This window comes from Odocoileus virginianus, chromosome X, assembly GCF_023699985.2.
Source record: "Odocoileus virginianus isolate 20LAN1187 ecotype Illinois chromosome X, Ovbor_1.2, whole genome shotgun sequence".
Taxonomy (NCBI): domain Eukaryota; kingdom Metazoa; phylum Chordata; class Mammalia; order Artiodactyla; family Cervidae; genus Odocoileus; species Odocoileus virginianus.
Window position 1 is genome coordinate 18,377,094 of NC_069708.1, and position 22,731 is coordinate 18,399,824.

Genomic DNA, 22,731 nt, shown 5'->3' on the forward strand with positions numbered 1-22,731 from the left:
TTCCTTATGTTCTCTCCCTCCCATCTAGGGTCACACAACACACACTTCTCCCAGCATTGAAAAGGCAGCAACATGTGTGTGTTTGTGCACAAAGAAGCCCATTAGAGACTCAGCATCTATACATACACAACTGCCCCACACATACCAACATTTCAGACTCCCAGAAGGAAAGCAGATCACCTTGTTTGTATAAGCAGCCTTATCAGTTAGCAAATGGTGGGGACATTCCTGAACTCTAAATTCCCAGATGGCAGCCAAGGGCCAGCCTTGCAAGCTGGCCTTTCTAAGTATAGCAGTCTCAGTGTTGCTCTAGTAACCCATTTATTGGCATATTGCCTCTCCCTTTTTCCTTAGTCCTCTATTTGGATTAGCTGTTAAACCTATTCTGGAACTTATCATTTCTCTATTTCTCTTACCATATTTCCATTGTTAGCTCTTCATGTTACATTCTGGGTGATCTCAACATCTGTCACCTAATTTGTTAAATCTGTCTTATGACTAGATAGAAAGTAGGTAGAGTTCTTCCCTTATTTCTTTGAACAGTTGAAATATATTTATCTTGAAGTCCACATGGTTTTACTAGGTATAGTTCTAGAAATGGGGGTATCTTTAAATATATCTACTGCTTCTCTTTCATAGTAGGTCATTTCCTTGTGAGGTTGATAATTTTTTACTGTTAACTCTTCAGTGATAATTGGTATTCCATAGACATCCTGTGAGCCCTAAGCTATAATACAAAAAATACATCTTTTGGAAGGCGTGCCACCACTGGGAACCTGCTAATACAGGACAAATTTTTAGTCTAATTTTTTAGCTTAGGGGGCTCTCTATTACACTTATAATCATTTGGATTGAGTTACAGAACTAGGCTTTTAATTTTTTTATGTTATTAATGTATAATTGACTTACAGTGTTGCCTTACACTCTGCTGTACAGCGAAGTGAATCAGTTATACATACATATATTCCTTTTTATATTTTTTTCCATTATGGTTTATCACAGAATATTGAATTTAGTTCCCCGTACTATACAGTAGGACCTTATTCATTCATTCTATACATACTAGTTTGCATCTACTAATCCTAAACTCCCAGTCCAACTCTCCCCCATACCCCTTCCCCCTTGGCAACCACAAGTCTGTTCTCTATGCCTGTGAGTCTGTTTCTGTTTCATATATAGGTTCATTTGTATCATATTTTGGGACAAGGCAATGGCAACCCACTCCAGTACTCTTGCCTGGAAAATCCCATGGACAGAGGAGCCTGGTAGGCTGCAGTCCATGGGGTCGCTAAGAGTCGGACACGACTGAGCGACTTCACTTTCACTTTTCACTTTCATGCATTGGAGAAGGAAATGGCATTCCACTCCAGTGTTCTTGCCCGGAGAATCCCAGGGACGGGGGAGCCTGGTGGGCTGCCATCTTTGGGGTCGCACAGAGTTGGACATGGCTGAAGCGACTTAGAAGCAGCAGCAGCAGTATCATATTTTAGATTCCCCATATAAATGATTTCATATGGTATTTGTCTTTCTCTGACTTCACTTAGTATGTTAATCTCTAGGTCCATCCATGTTTCTTCAAATGGCATTATGTCATTCTTTTATGGCTGAATAATATTCCACTTTGGGATATATATCTTTTTTACCCATTCATCTGTCATTGGACATTTAGGTTGTTTTCATGTCTTGGCTATTATAAATAGTGCTGCTATGAACATAAGGTGTATGTATCTCTTTGAATTAGTGATTATGTCCAGATATATGCCCAGGAGTGGGATTGCTGGATCATATGGCAACTCTTTTTAGTTTTTAGAAGAACCTCCATATTATTTTCCATAGTGGCTGCACCAATTCATATTCCCACCAACATTATAGGAGGATTCCCTTTGCTCCACACCCTCTCCAGTATTTATTTGTAGACCTTTTAATGATGGACATTCTGACCTGTATAAGGTGGTACTTTATTGTAGTTTTCATTTGCATTTTTCTGATAATTAGTGATGTTGAGCATTTTTTTCATCTACCTATTGGCCATTTGTATGTCTTCTTTGCAGAAATGTCTATGTCTTGTGCCCATTGTTTTTTTGTTCAGGAAAATGTTTTTATTGCCATATAATTACTTTACAATGTTGTGTTAGTTTCTGCTGTACAACAGAGTGAATCATCCATATGTATACATATATCTCCTCCCTCTTGAGTCTTCCTCCTCCCCATCCCATTCCATTCTTCTAGGTCAAAACAGCACCAAGCTGAGCTTCCTGTGTTATACAGCAGCTTCCCACTAGATATCTGTTTCACACATGCTACTGTATGTATGCCAGTGCTATTCTCAATTTTTCCCACCCTCTCCTTTGCCCCTTTGTCCAGAAGTTCATTCTCTATATCCACACCTCTTTTCCTGCCCTGAAAATAGGTTCACCAGTATCATTTTTCTAGATTACAGATGTCTGCATTACTGTATATTTTTCTGACTTACTTCACTCTGTATGACAGACTCCAAGTCCGTTCACATCTTTATAAAACAACTCAAATTCATTCTTTATAGCTAAGTAATATTCCATTGTATATATGTACCATATCTTTATCCCTTTATCTGTTGATGGACATTTAGGTTGCTTCCATGTCCTGGCTATTGTAAATAGTGCTGCATTGAACATGGGGTGCATGTGTCTTTTTTGATTTTTAAATTGGAACTCTAAAAATTTATTTGTGTATGTGTGCTCAGTCATATCCAATTCTTTGTGATCCCATGGACTATAGCCTACCAGGCTCCTCTGTCCATTTTTCCAGGCAAGGCTACTGGAGTAGGGTGTCATATCCTTCTACAGGGATCTTCTCAACCCAATGATCAAACGTGTTTCTGGCATCTCCTGCACTTGCAGGCGGGTTCTTTACCACTGTGCCACCTGGAGAGCCCCCAAAATGAAATGTGTTAGTTGCTCAGTTGTGTCTGACTCTATGTCATCCCATGGACTGTAGCCCACCAGGCTCCTCTGTCCATGGGGATTCTCCAGGCAAGAATACTGGAGTGGGTAGCCATTCCCTTCTCCAGGGGATCTTCCTGACCCAGGGATCGAACCCAGTCTCCTGCATTGCAGGAGGTCTCTACTGTCTGAGCCACCAGGGAAGCACCCCCCCCCCCCAAATTTATTTGTCCATTTATTTGTTTATGGACATCCTGGGTCTTTGTTGCTGTATGCAGGCTTTCTCTAGTTGCAGTGTAGTGGCTTCTCTTATCATGGAGCTCAGGCTCTAAGCCCATGGACTTTAGTAGTTGCAGCATGCAACTTCAGTAGTGAAGGCATATGGGCCCTGGAGTGTTCAGGCTTCAGTAGTTCCGGTGCACAGGTTTAGTTGCTCCACAGCATGTGGGATCTTCCCAGACCAGGGATTGAACCCATGTCCCCTGCTTTGGCAGGTGAATTCTTAACCACTGGACCACCAGGGATACCCAAAATACACTTTCTTCTTACCTGAGAACAGTTTTTCAAACACTCAGTTACCAGCCTTTCTGTGTCTATCCTTTTTTCAGGAAGGCAGAAAGGATCTTTAGAAACACCTCCTCCTTGCATCCCAGGGCCCTCCCTTGACACAGTACTCACCAAGGACAACCTGAACCACAAGATGACCAGCATGACCCTTAGGCCCATTTTTTGATTAGGTTGTTTTCTTGTTATTGAGTTGTATGAGCTGTTTGTTTATTTTGGAAATATACAAATTTTGGAAATATACAAATATAGTTTGTATATTTAAGCCCTTGTCAGTCTCATCATTTGCAAATATTTTTTTCCCAGTCCATAAATTGTCTTTTCATGTTGTTTATGGTTTTGTTTGCTGTGCAAAAGCTGGTGGCTGAGATGATAAAGAATCAGCCTGCAGTGCAGGGGACCTGGGTTCAATCCCTGGATTAAGAAAATCCCCTGGTGGAGGGCATGGCAACCCACTCCAGTATTCTTGTCTGGATAATCCCCATGGACAGAGGAGCCTGGTGGGCTACAGTCCACGGGGTCACAAAGAGTTGGATAAAACTGAGTGACTAAGCACACATGATTTCATTTGCTGTGCAAAAGCTTATAAGTTTCATTAGGTCCCATTTGTTTATTTCTGCTTTTATATCTATTGCCTTGGTAAACTGACCTAAGAAAACATGGATACGATTAATGTCAGAGAAGTTTTGCCTATGTTCTCTTCTAGGGGTTTTATGGTATCCTGTCTTATATTTAAGACTTTAAGCCATTTTGAGTTTATTTTTGTGCATGGTCTGAGAGTGTGTTCTAACTTCATTGATTTACATGTCATAGGTAATTTGATAGGTATTGCATTAAATCTGTAAATTCCTTTGGGTAGTATGACCATTTAAACATACTAATTTTTCCAATCAAAGAGGATGGGAGTTTTTTTCCTTCAGACCATCTTCAATTTCCTTTATCAATGTTTTATGGTTCTCAGTGTATTAAGTCTTTGACCTCTTTGGTTAAGTTTATTCCTAAGTATTTTATTTTTTGATGTGATTTTAAAAGGAATTTTTTTTTACAAAAACAGTTTTTCAGTTTTTCTGGTATTTCACTGTTAGTATAAAGAAACATAACCAGTTTCTCTGTGTTAATCTTGTATCCTGCTACCATGCTGAATTTATCAGTTCTAGTAGTTTTTGTGTGGAGTATTAAGGGTTTTCTATATATAGTATCATATCAGACTTTAATTTCTTATATATAATATCATTCTTTCCAGTTTCCTTGACCAGTGGGGAGTCTTTCTAGTTCCTGTTTAACAAGCATGGATACCCTTTGTGGTTCCTACTTTAAGTGAAAATTACATTCCAGTTTCCTGAACATTTGTGCTCTGTGGTCTGGATTCCCCAGTAAACCCCCAAGCTTCAGTTTCTGTTTGCCCCATCACCTTAAATTCCCATTTCACTTTTGATGTCTAAAATTTATATTTTCTTGGTCTTGAGCTTGACTGGGAATTAAATTATTTTTGTTAAATATAGGCCAGCATTTCTTTGTATTTACAGTTGAGGGAAGTGATGGAGTATAGGGAAGGTGGTGGAATATAGGGAGGGTTTATTCACATCAGCTCAGGTCCATTAATAGGAGTTCATAGCAGTGCATTTATGAATGAATTTTGTCCCATGACATTATCATAGAAATACTTACAAGTTTGATGAATCATTGCATTTTTCCCTAGAGTTATGGAAAGTTAATGACCAGACAGATAACCACAAGGAAAGCCAAGACAAACCTCTATGGCAAGCTGCATCCATAGATAAGGAAACACTGAAGGATAAAAGTGGCCAAGAATTCAGAACATATGGAGAAATCATTTATCCAAGCACAGGCTTTGTTTCTATAGGACAAAGACTCACTAAATATTATTCATGGGGAGAGTGTTCAAAACATAATTTCATTTTTCTTAGTCAAAGTAGAAGCTGTGTAAGAAAGAATGGTGATGAATGTAAGGCATATTGGAAATTATGCTTCCATTCTAATCTTGATAAAGCTCAATCTGGAGAGAAATTCTTTGAGCCTAATGAACATGGAAAAGCCCTCCACCCTAAGCAAGCTCTTAATAAAAGTCCAAGAATTCAAAATGGGGAGAAACTCTATCAATGTTCTGAATGTGGAAAAGTGTTTATCCAGAAAGCAAACCTTGTTGTACATCAGAGAACTCACACTGGAGAGAAACCTTATGAATGCTGTGACTGTGCAAAAACTTTCAGCCAGAAGTCAACCCTAATTGCACACCAGAGAACTCATACAGGGGAAAAGCCATATGAATGCAGTGAATGTGGGAAAACATTTATCCAGAAGTCAACTCTGACTAAACATCAGCGAACTCATACAGGAGAGAAACCTTTTGTATGTGGTGAATGTGCAAAAGCTTTTAAGAGTTCATATCACCTTGTTAGACATGAAAAAACACACATTAGACAAGCATTTTATGAAGCTATCAAATGTGATAAGTCCAGCCTTATATACCAAAGGACTCATATGGGTGAGAAACCTGAGTGCAGTAAACATGGAAAAGCCTTTGATGAGACACCCACACCCATTGAACATCAGATAACTCATACAAAAGAGACACTTTACAAGTGTAGTAAATGTGGAAAAGGTTTCAGGGGAAAGTCACATCTTTCTGTTCATCAGAGAGTTCATACACGAGAAAAATCCTATGAATGCAGCATATGTGGGAAGACTTTCAGTGGAAAATCACATCTCTCTGTCCATCATAGAACTCACACAGGAGAGAAACCTTATGAATGCCGAAGGTGTGGGAAAGCATTTGGTGAGAAGTCAACCCTTATTGTACATCAGAGAACTCATACAGGAGAAAAACCCTATAAATGCAACGAATGTGGGAAAGCTTTCAGTGAAAAGTCACCACTGATTAAACATCAGAGAATTCATACAGGAGAGAGACCCTATGAGTGCAGTGAATGTAGGAAAGCATTCAGTAGGAAGTCAACTCTCATTAAACATCAGAGAATTCATACAGGAGAAAAACCTTATGAATGCAGTGAATGTGGGAAAGCTTTCAGTGTGAAATCAACTCTCATTGTACATCACAGAACGCATACAGGAGAGAAACCTTATGAATGCAGAGCGTGTGATAAAGCCTTCAGTGGGAAGTCAACTCTCATTAAACATCAGAAAAGTCACACAGGAGATAAAACCTATTAATATACTTATTAATAGCCTATGATATAATAACCTATTATGATAACCTATTAATAATTTATAACCTATTAATATAGAGATACTTTCACTAGTTATACCTCATTATATTATATATCAATTCATCCTGGGGAGTAACCTTATAAATATCAGGAATGTAAAAAACTTCATATGCTATTTAATGTTCATTTAACTTAAGAAAGAGCACAAAAGCATAATTCCAGAAGCATCTGATAAATGTGACCAATTTTTCATCCAGAATTCTTACACGAGTGGAGAATTATATATCAGAGTGACAAAACTGAATATATTGATGTAGAAAAGAATTTAGAAAGAATTTAAATGTCATTGACTATCAGAGTATGCTGAAAAGAAACTAAGAATTTAAAGTGTAGAAAACTGTTAAAGAAATTATGAGAGAAATATGTTCCATATTTTATACCACACATTTCGTGGGAAAGGTCTAGAGGTTCCAAACAAGCATGCAGTAATTAAGACATGTTCATTGTGGAGTAAGTATGACATTTTTGAAAGAAAAATATAAAGTATAAAATTACTAATCCTAGCTATGGCAAACTACGTTCACTTCTTAAACAAATAGGAGAGGAGGGAACTAAGATGGTGGAGGAATAGGACAGGGAGACCACTTTCTCCCCTACAAATTCATTGAAAGAACATTTGAACGCTGAGCAAACTCCACAAAACAACTTCTGATTTCTAGCACAGGGCATCAGACACCCAGAAAAGCAGCCCATTGTCTTCGAAAGGAGGTAGGACAAAATATAAAAGATAAAAAGAGAGACAAAAGAGTTAGGGATGGAGATCCATCCCGGGAAGGGAGTCTTAATAGAGGAAGTTTAAAGACACCAGGAAACCCTCTCACTGGCGGGTCTGGGGGAAGTTTTCGAGTCTCGGAGGTCAACCTAACTGGGAGGAAAAATAAATAAAACCCACAGATTACATGCTTAAAAGCAACTCCCAGCAGAAAAGTACCCCAGACGCTCGCATCCACCCCCAGTAAGTGGGGGCGGAATGGAGAGGAGCAGGCGGCAGTGCTTAGGGTAAGGACAGGGCCCGAATGCCCTGAGGGCAATTGGATGGAGCTAACGTGAGATAGCAACTTAAACTGTGGGATCTCAAGAGAGAGAGAATTAAGTTGGGAAAAGCCCTAAACTTAGGCACTACCTGCTGGTTCCCAGAACGAAGGACTGAGCAAATACCAGAGAAGAGCTAGCTGGCTGCGGACTGGCCCATCCCCCGCTGGAGGCAGGTGGGAGGGGAAAAGGGCAAACTCGGCCCCAGAGACGGCACCCCCTACCAAACTGCAAACAGGCTTCCAGCTTTTAACCAAAGACTTCCTTGAGATTCTGGATGGCCAACATATCTCGGGAGGGTCGCAGCTAGAGTCCAGCTCCCCAGAACTGACACAAGGCGCACCCAGCCGGCGTGCACGGAAACTGAGGCTGGGACCGCGGAGGGGAGAAGGCGCCCTGCACCCGGGGAGAGTGCGCTCATCAAGCTCCTGGCTGCCTGAGCTGCTCTGACCCGGGAAGGCACAAAACGCAGGCCCAACTGAGTCTGTGCTATTGTGGAATACTCAAAAACCTGAATCTGAGTGGCTTAGGCCTGGGAAGTCCACGCAACACAGGACCCGCTCCCTGGAGAGCAGCCTGGAGCCTGAGCAGTGTAGACGGGGAAAGCACACACACCCGCCCCGAGCAGGGGCAAACACAGTGTGGCCAGAATACCGCAAGTGCTCCCCACACACGCCAGTGATATTTGTCTGCAGTGCCCCTCCCTCCCCACAGCACGATTTAACAAGCGAACCTAAACAAGAGACCACCTCCACCCGCGTGTGTCAGGGCGGAAATTAGACACTAAATAGACCTGCAAACAGAAGCCAATTAAACAAAGGGAACCGCTTCAGAAGTGACAGGTGCAACAGATTAAAATCCCTGTAGTTAACACCGACTACACTGGAAGGGGCCTATAGATAGCGAGAGGTATAAGCTCGAACAAGGAGCTGTCTGAAACTGAACCGAACCCACACTGCCCACAACAGCTCCAGAGAAATTCCTAGGTATATTTTTACTACTATTTTATTTTTAATTAAAATTTTTTTTCTTTCTTTTTTTACTTTTTCTTTTTTTAAAAAAACTCCTCTATTACTCCTTAATTTTCATTTTCATAACCCACTATAACCTGGCAAAAAAAAAAAAAGGACCCTATTTTAAAAGTGAACTCCATATATATTTCTTACATTTTTTTTGTATTTTTGCGGTTTTTTACTATTGTATTTTTAAGAGTCTAACCTCTATTCTAGATTTTTAATCTTTGTTTTTCAGTATTTGATATCAATTTTGGACATTTAAGAATCCAACCTTCAGTACCCATTTTTACTCAGGAGTGTGATTACTGGTTTGATCACTCTCTCCCCCTTTTGATTCTCCTTTTTCTCCCCTAGATCACCTCTATTTCCTCCCTCCCCCTTCTCTTCTCAATCCAATTCTGTGAAACTCTGTGGGTATTCTGGGCTATGGAGAACACTTAGGGGACAGAGTACAACCTAGATCTGTCTCTCCTCTCTTGAATCCCCCTTTTTCTCCTCCTGCTCACCTCTATCTCCTTCCTTCCTCTCCTCTTCTTCATGTAACTCTGTGAACCTCTCTGGTTGTCCCTCACTGTGGAGAATCCTTTCACCATTAACCTAGAAGTTTTATTATCAGTGCTGTATGGAGGGAGAAGTCTTGAGGCTACTGAAAGAATAAGACTGAAATCCAGAGGCAGGAGGCTTAAGCCCCAAACCTGAGAACACCAGAGAACTCCTGACTACAGGGAACATTAAGTAATAAGAGATCATCCAAAAGCCTCCATACCTACACTGAAACCAACCACCACCCAAGAGCCAATAAGTTCCAGAGCAAGACATACCATGCAAATTCTCCAGCAACGCAGGAACATAGCCCTGAGCGTCAATATACAGGCTGCCCAAAGTCACACCAAACCCGTAGACCCATCTCAAAACTCACTACTGGACACTCCATTGCACTCCAGAGAGAAGAAATCCAGCTCCACCCACCAAAACATCGACACAAGCTTCTCTAACCAGCAAACCTCGACAAGCCAAACACCCAACCCCACCCACTGGGAGAAACCTCCACAATGAAAAGGAACCACAGACTACCAGAATACAAAAAGGCCACCCGAAACACAGCAATCTAAATAAGATGAAAAGGCAGAGAAATACCCAGCAGGTAAATGAACATGAAAAATGCCCACCAAGCCAAACAAAAGAGGACGAGATAGGGAATCTACTGAAAAGGAATTTAGAATAATGATAAAAATGATCCAAAATCTTGAAAACAAAATGGAGTTACAGATAAATAACCTGGAGACAAGGATTGAAAAATGCAAGAAATGTTTAACAAGGACCTAGAAGAAATAAAAAACAATCAGTTAAAAATGAATAATGCAATAAATGAGATAAAAAACACTCTGGAGGGAACCAACAGTAGAATAACGGAGGCAGAAGATAGGATAAGTGAGGTAGAAGATAAAATGGTGGAAATAAATGAAGCAGAGAGGAGAAAACAAAAAAGAATTAAAAGAAATGAGGACAAACTCAGGGACTTCTGGGACAATGTGAAAGGCCCCAACATTCGAATCATAGGAGTCCCAGAAGAAGAAGACAAAAAGAAAGGCCATGAGAAGATATTTGAGGAGATAATAGCTGAAAAGTTCCCCAAAATGGGGAAGGAAATAGCCACCCAAGTCCAAGAAACCCAGAGAGTCCCAAACAGGATAAACCCAAGGCGAAACATCCCAAGACACATATTAATCAAATTAACAAAGATCAAACACAAAGAACAAATATTAAAAGCAGCAAGGGAGAAACAACAAATAACACACAAGGGGATTCCCATAAGGATAACAGCTGATCTTTCAATAGAAACTCTTCAGGCCAGAAGGGAATGGCAGGACATACTTAAAGTTATGAAAGAGAATAACCTACAACCCAGATTACTGTACCCAGGAAGGATTTCATTCAGATATGAAGGAGAATTTAAAAGCTTTACAGACAAGCAAAAGCTGAGAGCATTCAGCACCACCAAACCAGCTCCTCAACAAATGCTAAAGGATCTTCTCTAGACAGGAAACACAGAAACGTTGTATGAATGTGAACCCAAAACAACAAACCAAATGGCAACGGGACCATTCTTATCAATAATTACCTTAAATGTAAATGGGTTGAATGCCCCAACCAAAAGACAAAGACTGGATACAAAAGCAAGACCCCTATATATGCTGTCTACAAGAGACCCACCTCAAAGACTGAAAGTGAAGGGCTGGGAAAAAAATATTCCATGCAAATGGAGACCAAAAGAAAGCAGGAATCGCAATACCTATATCAGATAAAATAGACTTCAAAATAAAGGCTGTGAAAAGAGACAAAGAAGGACACTACATAATGATCAAATGTTCAATCCAAGAAGAAGATATAACAATTATAAATATATATGCACCCAACATAGGAGCACCACAATATGTAAGGCAAATGCTAACAAGAATGAATGGGAAAATTAACAATAACACAATAATAGTGGGAGACTTTAATACCCCACTCACACCTATGGACAGATCAACTAAACAGAAAATTAACAAGGAAACACAAACTTTAAATGACACAGTGGTCCAGCTAGACCTAATTGATATGTATAGGACATTTCACCCCAAAACAATCAATTTCACCTTTTTCTCAAGTGCACATGGAACCTTCTCCAGAATAGGTCACATCCTGGGCCATAAATCTAGCCTTGGTAAATTCAAAAGAACTGAAATCATTCCAGTCATCTTTTCTGACCACAATGCAGTAAGATTAGATCTCAATTACAGGAAAAAAAAATCTATTAGAAATTCCAACATATGGAGGCTAAATAACACGCTTCTGAATAACCAACAAATCATAGAAGAAATCAAAAAAGAAATAAAAATATGCATAGAAACAAATGAAAATGAAAACACAACAACCTAAAACCTATGGAACACTGTAAAAGCAGTGCTAAGGGGAAGATTCATAGCACTACAGGCCTACCTCAAGAAACAAGAAAAAAGTCAAATAAATAACCTAACTCTACACCTAAAGCAACTAGAGAAGGAAGAAATGAAGAACCCCAGGGTTAGTAGAAGGAAAGAAATCTCAAAAATTAGGGCAGAAATAAATGCAAAAGAAACAAAAGAGACCATAGCAAAAATCAACAAAGCTAAAAGTTGGTTTTTTGAAAAGGTAAATAAAATTGACAAGCTGTTAGCCAGACTCATCAAGAAACAAAGGGAGAAGAACCAAATCAACAAAATTAGAAATGAAAATGGAGAGATCACAACAGACAACTCTAAAATACAAAGGATCATAAGAGACTACTACCAGCAGCTCTATGCCAATAAAATGGACAACTTGGAAGAAATGGACAAATTCTTAGAAAAGTATAACTTTCCAAAACTGAACCAGGAAGAAATAGAAGATCTTAACAGACCCATCACAAGCACGGAAATCAAAACTGTAATCAGAAATCTTCCAGCAAACAAAAGCCCAGGACCAGATGGCTTCACAGCTGAATTCTATCAAAAATTGAGAGAAGAGCTAACACCTATCTTACTCAAACTCTTCCAGAAAATTGCAGAAGAATGCAAACTTCCAAACTCATTCTATGAGGGCACCATCACCCTAATACCAAAACCAGACAAGGATGCCACAAAAAAAGAAAACTATAGGCCAATATCACTGATGAACATAGATGGAAAAATCCTGAACAAAATTCTAGCAAACAGAATCCAACAACATATTAAAAAGATCATACATCGTGACCAAGTGGGCTTTATCCCAGGAATGCAAGGATTCTTTAATAGCCACAAATCAATCCATGTAATACACCACATTAACAAATTGAAAGATAAAAACCATAGGATTATCTCGATAGATGCAGAAAAAGCCTTTGACAAAATTCAACATCCATTTATGATAAAAACTCTCCAGAAAGCAGGCATAGAAGGAACATACCTCAACATAATAAAAGCCATATATGAGAAACCCACAGCAAACATTATCCTCAATGGTGAAAAATTTAAAGCATTTCCCTTAAAATCAGGAACAAGACAAGGGTGTCCACTCTCACCACTACTATTCAACACAGTTTTGGAAGTGTTGGCCACAGCAATCAGGGCAGAAAAAGAAATAAAAGGAATCCAGATAGGAAAAGAAGAAGTGAAACTCTCGCTGTTTGCAGATGACATGATCCTCTACATAGAAAACCCTAAAGACTCTACCAGAAAATTACTACAGCTAATCAATGAATACAGTAATATTGCAGGATATAAAATTAACACACAGAAATCCCTTGCATTCCTATACGCTAACAATGAGAAAACAGAAATTAAGGAAACAATACCATTCACCACTGCAACAAAAAGAATAAAATACTTAGGATTATATCTACCTAAAGAAACAAAAGACCTATATATAGAAAACTATAAAACACTGATGAAAGAAATCAAAGAGGGCACAAATAGATGGAGAAATAATACCGTGTTCATGGATTGGAAGACTCTATATAGTGAAAATGGCTATACTATCCAAAGTAATTTATAGATTCAGTGCAATCCCTATCAAACTAAAATCAGGTTTTTGTTTGTTTGTATTTTAACAGAACTAGAACAAATAATTTCACAATTTGTATGGAAATATAAAAGACCCCAAGTAGCCAAAGTAATCTTGAGAAAGAAGACTGGAACTGGAGGAATCAACCTGCCTGACTTCAGGCTGTACTACAAAGCCACAGTCATCAAGACAGTATGGTACTGGCACAAAGAGAGAAATATAGATCAATGGAACAGAATTGAAAGCCCAGAGATAAATCCATGAACCTGTGGTCACCTTATCTTCGACAAAGGAGGCAAGGATATACAATGGAAAAAAGACAACCTCTTTTAACAAGTGGAGGTGGGAAAACTGGTCAACCACTTGTAAAAGAATGAAACTAGAATAGTTTCTAACACCATACACAAAAATAAACTCAAAATGGATTAAAGATCTAAATTTAAGACCAGAAGCTATAAAACTGCTAGAGGAGAACATAGGCAAAACACTCTCCGACATAAATCACAGCAGGATCCTCTATAACCCACATCCCAGAATATTGGAAATAAAAGCAAAAATAAACAAATGAGACCTAATTAAACTTAAAAGCTTTTGCACAACAAAGGAAACTATAAGCAAGGTGAAAAGACAGCCCTCAGAATGGGAAAAAATAATAGCAAATGAAGCAACAGACAAAGGGTTAATCTCAAAAATATACAAGCAACTCCTGCAGCTCAATTCCAGAAAAATAAATGACCCAATCAAAAAGTGGGCCAAAGAACTAAACAGACATTTCTCCAAAGAAGACATACAGATGGCTAACAAACACATGAAAAGATGCTCAACATCACTCATTATCAGAGAAATGCAAATCAAAACCACAATGAGGTACCATTACACGCCACTCAGGATGGCTGCTATCCAAAGTCTACAAGCAATAAATGCTGGAGAGGGTGTGGAGAAAAGGGAACCCTCTTACACTGTTGGTGGGAATGCAAACTAGTACAGCCACTATGGAGAACAGTGTGGAGATTCCTTACAAAACTGGAAATAGAACTGCCATATGACCCAGCAATACCACTCCTGGGCATACACACCGAGGAAACTAGATCTGAAAGAGACACGTGCACCCCAGTGTTCATTGCAGCACTGTTTATAATTTCTAGGACATGGAAGCAACCTAGATGCCCATCAGCAGACGAATGGATAAGAAAGCAGTGGTACATACACACAATGGAATATTACTCAGTCATTAAAATGAATTCATTTGAATCACTTCTAATGAGATGGATGAAACTGGAGCCCATTATACAGAGTGAAGTAAGCCAGAAAGATAAAGACCAATACATTATACTAACACATATATATGGAATTTAAAAAGATGGTAACGATAACCCAATATGCAAAACAGAAAAAGAGACACAGATGTACAGAACAGACTTTGGGACTCTGTGGGAGAAGGCGAGGGTGGGCTGTTCTGAGCGAATAGCATTGAAACAAGTATACTATCAAGGGTGAAACAGACCACCAGCCCAGGTTGGATGCATGAGACAAATGCTCAGGGCTGGTGCACTGGGAAGACCCAGAGGGATGGGATGGGGAGGGAGGTGGGAGGGGGGATCAGGATGGGGAACACATGTAAATCCATGGCTGATTCATGTCAATGTATGGCAAAAGCCACTACAATATTGTAAAGTAATTAGCCTCCAACTAATAAAAAGAAATGAAAAAAAAAAAAAAGGAAAATTCCTCCCTTAAGTGAATAAAGGGGGATGAGTCGTCATGATCCCTGAAACAAGCACTCAAACAGGAAATCTTACACATGTTCATCAGCACTTTCAGTGCAAAATACAAACCCCTTTCAGAAAAGGCATATAATTAGCTTTAACACACCTCACTTAGGAACATTGCTTACAACTTAATATTTAAGGGTAACGATTTTATGGTTACATTTTATGCCTCTTTTAATTTTCAGATTATCTCCCTTAACACAATATTATTTAAAATAGGAAAAAAATTGACTATCCAATAGTCAATTGACTCAAAATTGACATATCAGTAAGATAGAATAGTATGCACTAATTAAAAGTGTTCTTGCTGCTGCTGCTTCTGCTAAGTTGCTTCAGTCGTGTCTGACTGTGTGCAACCCCAATGACAGCAGCCCACTAGGCTCCTCCGTCCCTGGGATTCTCCAGGCAAAAATACTGGAGTGGGTTGCCATTTCCTTCTCCAAAAGTGTTCTTATATTTGAGGATTTAGGGAAATATTCATGATAATTGGCTAAGTGAAAAAAATTTAAAAATGTACCACATGATTTACATTTTAAAAATGCATTGAGAATGGATACACAGCATTATATCAGTGATTCTGGGTGGCAGAAAAATAGTTTTATACTGAGTAAAATTATATGCACATATATGTATATATATATGTATACACATATATTTGTTTTATATTTGTATGTGTTTTAGAGTATATAGGTGGACACAGAACAAAATGCTTAGAAGGAAATATACCAAATTATTAAGCAGAGTATCCAGATTATTATTTGGGTGTTAGGACTGTTGATTTTTTTTAACTTTTAAATGTAGTCTCCAGAAACTACCAGTAAAATAAATTGTTTAGTTTGTGCATGCTTGATTCTGTCTTTGCATCCATACTTTAATGTATGACATCATTGTTTTCTTAAAATGACCCCATTTTCACATATGTGTATATATTCCTTATTCCTTCTTCATGTGGTTATCTGAGTGTATGGTTTTGAGTATGTTTTGCATCTTGACAATGAATATCCTGAAATTTTAATATCTGTGTGGTTTTTTGGATAAAAGTAAGTGTCTCCATAGTTCTTTACTCTGTGACCACCAAACCTCATTACATAAATTATCAGCTAACAAACTTTACAGGTAAGGAGAGAGGTAGTAAATTGGTCAAAGGTACAAGTAATGAGACAAAACTGACTTCTGACACCAAATAGAAATCTCTTCAACTCTGATACTTGTGAATGTTCCCATTCCCTCTTTTCTCCTTGTCCTGTTGTCAGCAGTTGTGTCAGGCACATCCTAGGTGACTCCAATAATTTTTGCCCTATATAATCCTCTCTGCTTAAGTGTAGGCAGAACTGAGGCTTGCTGTCGGCCAATAGTTTATGGCAGAAGTATAGGATGTCACTCCCATGACTATATTATGTTATATAACACTTCATCTTTGGAGACCAGAGAGAAATTTTTCTTGCTGGCCTGATGAAGTAAGCAGCCATGTTGAGGAAATACATGTGACAAGGAACTGCAGCTGGTTTCTAGGGCCTGAAGGAGCCCTGAGCTAAGACAGTGGAACTTGGGTGGCAAGGTCATGCAGGCAAGAAAAGTAGCAATAGACAGCTGGTTTTTCCCCACAAGGAGCTCGCTGATTGGTAAATGGCATAGGGCAGATTCAGAGATGTATAGCAGCCAAGAACCTTATGTGCTAAGGTGATCAACTTGGAGATCAGACCCCACTAGTGATTATGGGCCCAGGCAATTATCATAGTTTCAATTGGAACCTCTGAACAACTTAGGAGGAAATTCATAAGAAAATACAAATTAATCCCAATAATTATTTACTTTTTTGCTTAGTTTTTTATTTTCCTGGAGTTTCTAACAGTGCTTTTTAAAATTTTCTTGTTTATTTTTCCAGCATCATAAAACATACAATCGTATCTGTGGAATTCTCCTCTGGTATTAGAATTCAGGATAGTTAATAGCTTTGAGGGGGAGGACTTGGAAAGGGCAAAGGGAAGATCTTCAATTAGGGTCAATATCAGGCTAGAATTTTTTTTTTTCTTGGAAGAATACCTGTCTGCAGAAGATTGCATTGCTATGCTCCAAAACCCTCATAGACTATACTGTGACTGACATACAGGGACCTTCCAAAATTTTCATACATCATGTCCATCTGCCACAGACACTTCATATGCTAGGTCATTTGGTATCCCACACCTATTGCAAAGTCTATTCTTGCTCTAGGCCACACTGAAAATTGGCTGTTTTCTGGGTTATTCAGTAAATGGAGCAGAGCAGCAGGATAGAAGGAGGTTTATTGTGCCTAGTGCTCCTCATGAGTTATGGGACCCTGCTATCTCAAAAGTAGTATAATTCTCTGACACATATTTCATGGTCTTACTCAAAAATCTAAGGGGCTTGTTTCTCACTCTGCATCTTTTCCCACCACTGATACCTTCAGCCCCTTAGGGCAGCCAGACCATATGGTGCAAGCAACAAGGCTGTTGGCACTAGAGCCTGGGCTAACTGCAGAGCCTTTCCTGCCCTAGGCCCCAGCCAAAGCTGGCAGCCTTTTGTGTCACCTGGAATATGGGCCAGACAAGTATTTCTAGGTGTAAAATGTGTCACCTCTGATCCCAAAGAGGACCTTAAGGTGCTATATTTCTCTTTTGTGAAGTTAAACTTGGTGTGGTTGAGCTTGCGGTAGTTTAAACTTATTCTCTGGGATCCAGCTGGTTTCTTCAGGGGCCAGAAAGATGAAATAAATAGAACTGTGGTAAGGACCATCACCCCTTAACCCCTGACCTGGCATGGGCTTACCTGGGCTTTCTCCACAGTGGGCTTTCTCCAGTGGGCTATCTCGGCCGCCTCTTCTCCTTGTCCCAACCTGAAGATCCCATGTGGCTGGGTCACAAGGTATCCTGTTAAGGGGAAATGACAAAGGACTTGGTTATGAACACCTACAGCATTCTGGAACCGAGGCCCGTCCCTGCAGGGTGGGGATGGTCTGGCCATGAGCCCAGCCAGTGGGCCCTCAGTGCAGACCATCCACAGAGAAGGTGAGAGCATGACCATGCTGGGCAGGGGGCATACGCCATTAGGAATTCCTGACCAGGAGCCTGAGGCCCGACTCATTCAGGGCCCAGATGCCCCTGAGCTGCAGCAGCCCAGAGAGGAAGACACGAAGGGGTGTGTTCCAGTCACTCTGTGGAGGGTCCCTCACCAATGGAGACAAAGTGGCTGTAGTTCTCCAGCATGACATCCCTGTGGAGGTTCTTCTGAGCAGCGTCCAGCTGCTGCCACTCCTGGGTGAAGTCCACAAACATGTCCTTGAAGGTCAATGTTTCCTACAACACTACACACTACTCCTTAGCCCAGTGATTAGCTTGCAGACGGAGATAGTACGTCACATCAAGTGCCCACTCTGTGCCCATCCTATGTCCTTCATTTGTAGACAGATTTCAGCCCTCCCCACCACCCAGGAGAACCCTGACAGATGAGGACAGGAAGGTTCATAGAGTACAAGGTCACCTGCCCCAGGTCACACAGGTAGGAACTAGGAATCAAAATCCATGCGGTCTGGTCTCTGCGCACACACTTTTAGACACTGCATTGCCTTTCTCTATGTAATTGTTGTTATACTGTTCATCATCCACAATTTGACATAGTATAGTATATAGGCTGCTTATGTAACAAATTATTTTAAACTATGGGAAAAGAGATGAAGTGTTAGAAATATCTCACTCTGGAAGTTCATTCTTCCAACACATATTTATTGACTAGAGACCAAGCTGATAAGTTCTGAGGATTTAGAGATTAATAAAAAACAAACACCTCCTGAGTTGAAGTTACATACATTCTAGTAGAGGGAGAAAAACACCACTTACAAACACATTAAAGAGCAGGAGGAAAGAAGGCAATGGCAGAGGTAGGGCGGGGAATCCAAAAGAGGAAGAACTCAGTTCTGCTTGGGACTGACAGAAGGCTTTGAAAGGGATGTAGATCTAGAACAAACAGTTCAAAACATGGCCACTCAGTCATGACCAACAGCACTGTTGGTCCGATCAATCACGAGTCAAAGAACAGGACAGTATCTGGCCTGGTCAGCAGATTTAGGTAATAAAGAAAAGGTCTATATTTGATCTTATCACCACCAAACAAGGATTTACTTCTCTAACTGCCTGGAGAGCAATAACCCACCCATTTCCATTCTGGATCCCATCCTGTCCCACCCACCCTCGGTGGCCTTAAATTCAAGAAGACACGTTGCAGCCACAAGGCCCCCGTGGGCCATGTGTGACAGCAGTTTACTCAGCTTTTCAGAGGGAGACAGGAAACAGTGGGCCAAAAGGTAGTGACAGGCCTGTGTTGCCAGCAGGAGGACTTCATACAATCCAGTAGCTCAAACTGCCCCTGCCACTCCCCCCTGCCATATGATAGTTGAGGTGCCCAGGAACAAGGCCACGCTGTCAAACACAGCTAGCATTTGGCCTAGAAGCCAAAAGCTGTTCCATACACCAGTATCTCTTGTAACAGACTCCCAGGCACACGTTTTGCCAAAAGTTTTACTTTCATTTTAGGTTCAAACGATTAGCAAAAGAAACCACTTGTTCTATACATCTGAGTCTCTTTTTCTGTTCTGCATATAGGGCCATCGTTACCATCTTTCTAAAGTCCATATATATGTGTTAGTATACTGTATCAATGTATAACAAAAACTACTGTAATGATGTAAAGTAATTAGCCTCCAACTAATAAAAATTAAAAAAAATTAAAAAAAAATAAAATAAAATAACACCAGTGGGGGAAAAAAAAAAAAAGAAACCACTTGTTACTCACACAACAATTTGAATATTTAATAGAGGATTATCTGACTTATTTTCAATATACAGTCATTAAAAGAAGTAGAAGCAACAGAGAAGTAACAGCATATACATCACCAAATTGGGCCAACACTTACATCCAGAATTTAACAGTGCTGGGACATCCCAAGTAACAGCAATCTGGAGTCTTAATTGGGAGAGGGTCCTGGGCAGTGCCTCCACCCCACTGGTGAGATCAAATTGCAGCTCTGGGGGCTCCTGCTTATAATCCCAGGCCACAAATTGATACCATCATCAATTTGTGAACAAAAATTCAGCTCTGGTTTTTGTTTAAACTTTGACAGTGCTGTTTATTCCATCTTCTGAGTCACCAGATTTTCCAGACCACAGAGGCTGGCCAGGCCTCCAAGAGCTCAAGAAAATTCCAAGACCCATTCCCTCTCTTATCTAAAGAGCTGCTTGATAGCTGGTAACAATCTGCATGCTCATGGGCAGGCATGTAACCCAGGGAGCGTCCAGGCAGGTCAGAAGCAGGTCAGAGGCCTGCTCCCCTGCCTCTGAAGCCTAAACAAGACTGCCTGCATTTTAATTTCCCTAACAGCATATTTTCCAGGGTCCTGGCAAAGGACATGCTCAGTTATGAGAGTTACCCTGGACCCAGGAAAACCCAAATCAATGGCTTCCTACCAGCTATTTTCAGTTATTCACAGGCCTCCCAGTCCAGGTGCAGTTTGTTTACCAATCAAGGGTCATATTGATCCTAAGTAACAATGCCTGGTAATACAGCTGTTATTCCACAATTATTGGGTTTCCAGAGACACAAAGCTAAAGCCAGGTTATCTCAGATTTCTGTGATGAGGAGAAAGAGTTTTATTCATACTACACTCAGTGTTATGCTTTAATAATGATAATGAAGGAATTTAAAAACTACTAACAGATCCTACACATACAGGGTCAGAATTTAGTTCAGAATGAAAGCATCTCAAATTGCTGCAGAAAAGAGGTTATTAGCAAACTCTGGCTACGTATTTATGCAGGGAAAAAACATACCATAGAACTGCATTAGCTACCCCACTCCAAATTCCAAAATAAATTACAGATGAATTAGAGATTTAAATGTGTGCAGGATAACCATAAAATTACTAGTTAAAAGTTTTTATAAATGCAAAGTAGCAAAAGTCTTTCTAAGCCATCCCCAAATTTAGAAGACATACAGCTAAAAACTGGCAAACTTGATTACCTACACATTAGAAATATCTAAATTGAAGAAAGTAATTTTTTTAAAATTCTCAAACATCAATATCAAAGTGGTAATGATATTTGTTTATTATATAACAATGATCTAATTTCCTTCATACACTAAAATCCTAACATCTTTAAGAAAAGAACAACCTCCTCCAGTATAACTGGAGGAATGTGGAATAAATTTATAGTAGTATACCATTTATCACTCTTCAGATTCTTTTTCTTATTGAGATATAATTGACATGTAACACTGTGTAAAGTCTGGATTTCCCTGGTGGCTCAGTGGTAAAGAATCAGCCTGCAATGTGGGAGACTCAGGTTCGATCCCTGGGTTGGGAAGATCCCCTGGAAAAGGAAATGGCAACTCACTCCAGTATTCTTGCCTGGAGAATCCCATGGACAGAGAAGCCTAGTGGGTTGCAATCCATAGGGTCGCGAAGAGTCAGACACTGAGGAACTGAGCACAACACATACAACATATTGACTTGATACATTTATATTTTGTAATATGATTACCACCAACAGCATTAGCTAACACCTCTATCATGCCACACAATTATAATTTCTTTTTTTGTAGTAAGAACAATTAAAATCTAGTCTCTTGGTAACTTGGAAGTTTATATACAATATCATTGACTATAATCATTATGCTGGGCATTAGATCTCTAGTAATTCTTTATATTCTTCAGCTTCTTAAACATTAAACAGGTTAATACCTAGTGCAATCAAGTGTGTAGAAAACCAACAAAGAAGTTATAAATAATTTAAAGCATTGGGTATGGGTGGAGCAATAGTTAATATACATCAAAATGTATATCACAAATACTCTTTAATGCAGCAGTGCCATTTCTAGGATTTTACTCTAGAGTTTTTGATAAGTCAGTTAAGAAAAGACAACAGAATGGATAAAATGTTCATACCAACAGAAATAATTAGTTGAATAAAAATTTCATTTGGGTTTTTCCATAAGATGGTATGGAAAAACCTGAATGAACTTTTTGGCCAACCCAATATAAGCAGCTGCTAAAGATACAAATAGATTATAAATTGCAATAAAGTTCAAATATATGCTAATTAAATAGTAAGATACTCTTTTTTTTACCTATAAGGTTAGTAAACATTCAAAAGAGAAGAGCCACTGTTCATGAAGGTATAGGAACATGAGTACTCTTAGTGTGGCAGTAACTATTACATTTTTTTCTCATATTTTAACTAGGACTCTATCCTACTGACTTCCCTGGTGCCTCAGATAGTAAACAATCTTGCCTGCAGTGCAGGAGACCCAGGTTCAATACCTGGGTCAGGAAAATCCCCTGGAGAAGGAAATGGCAACCCACTCCAATATTCTTGCCTGGAGAATTCCATGGACAGAGGAGGCTGGCAGGCTATAGTCCATAGGGTCACAAAGAGTCAGACTCCACTGAGTGACTAACTCTTTCTATCCTACTGGAATATTTATATGGTCATAAGATCTGATAGACAGAGTGCCTGATGAACTATGGATGGAGGTTTGTGACATTGTACAGGAGACAGGAATCAAGACCATCCCCAAGAAAAAGAAACACAAAAAAGCAAAATGGCTGTCTGAGGAGGCCTTACAA

General features: G+C 39.6%; 1 protein-coding gene and 1 long non-coding RNA gene across 6 annotated transcripts in view; one reads left to right on the top strand and one right to left on the bottom strand.

Moving 5' to 3' along the window:
- ZNF674 (zinc finger protein 674) overlaps positions 1–10,370 on the top strand; it is a 36,436-nt gene extending 26,066 nt beyond the window's left edge. For all 4 annotated transcript variants that reach the window (XM_020897988.2, XM_020897989.2, XM_020897990.2 and 1 more), the window contains one exon: positions 5,185–10,370. In XM_020897988.2, coding sequence (XP_020753647.2) covers positions 5,185–6,677 — 1,493 coding nt within the window. In that variant the 3' untranslated portion in view covers positions 6,678–10,370. The remainder of the gene's footprint in view (positions 1–5,184) is intronic.
- The window catches only part of LOC139033177 (uncharacterized), a 34,274-nt gene that overhangs the window by 9,245 nt on the left and 2,298 nt on the right, over positions 1–22,731 (bottom strand). For both annotated transcript variants that reach the window (XR_011485804.1, XR_011485803.1), the window contains exons 3-4: positions 21,500–21,587; positions 17,883–17,983 (exon numbers count right to left, since the gene is read on the bottom strand). This is a non-coding gene — a long non-coding RNA (uncharacterized lncRNA). The remainder of the gene's footprint in view (positions 1–17,882; positions 17,984–21,499; positions 21,588–22,731) is intronic.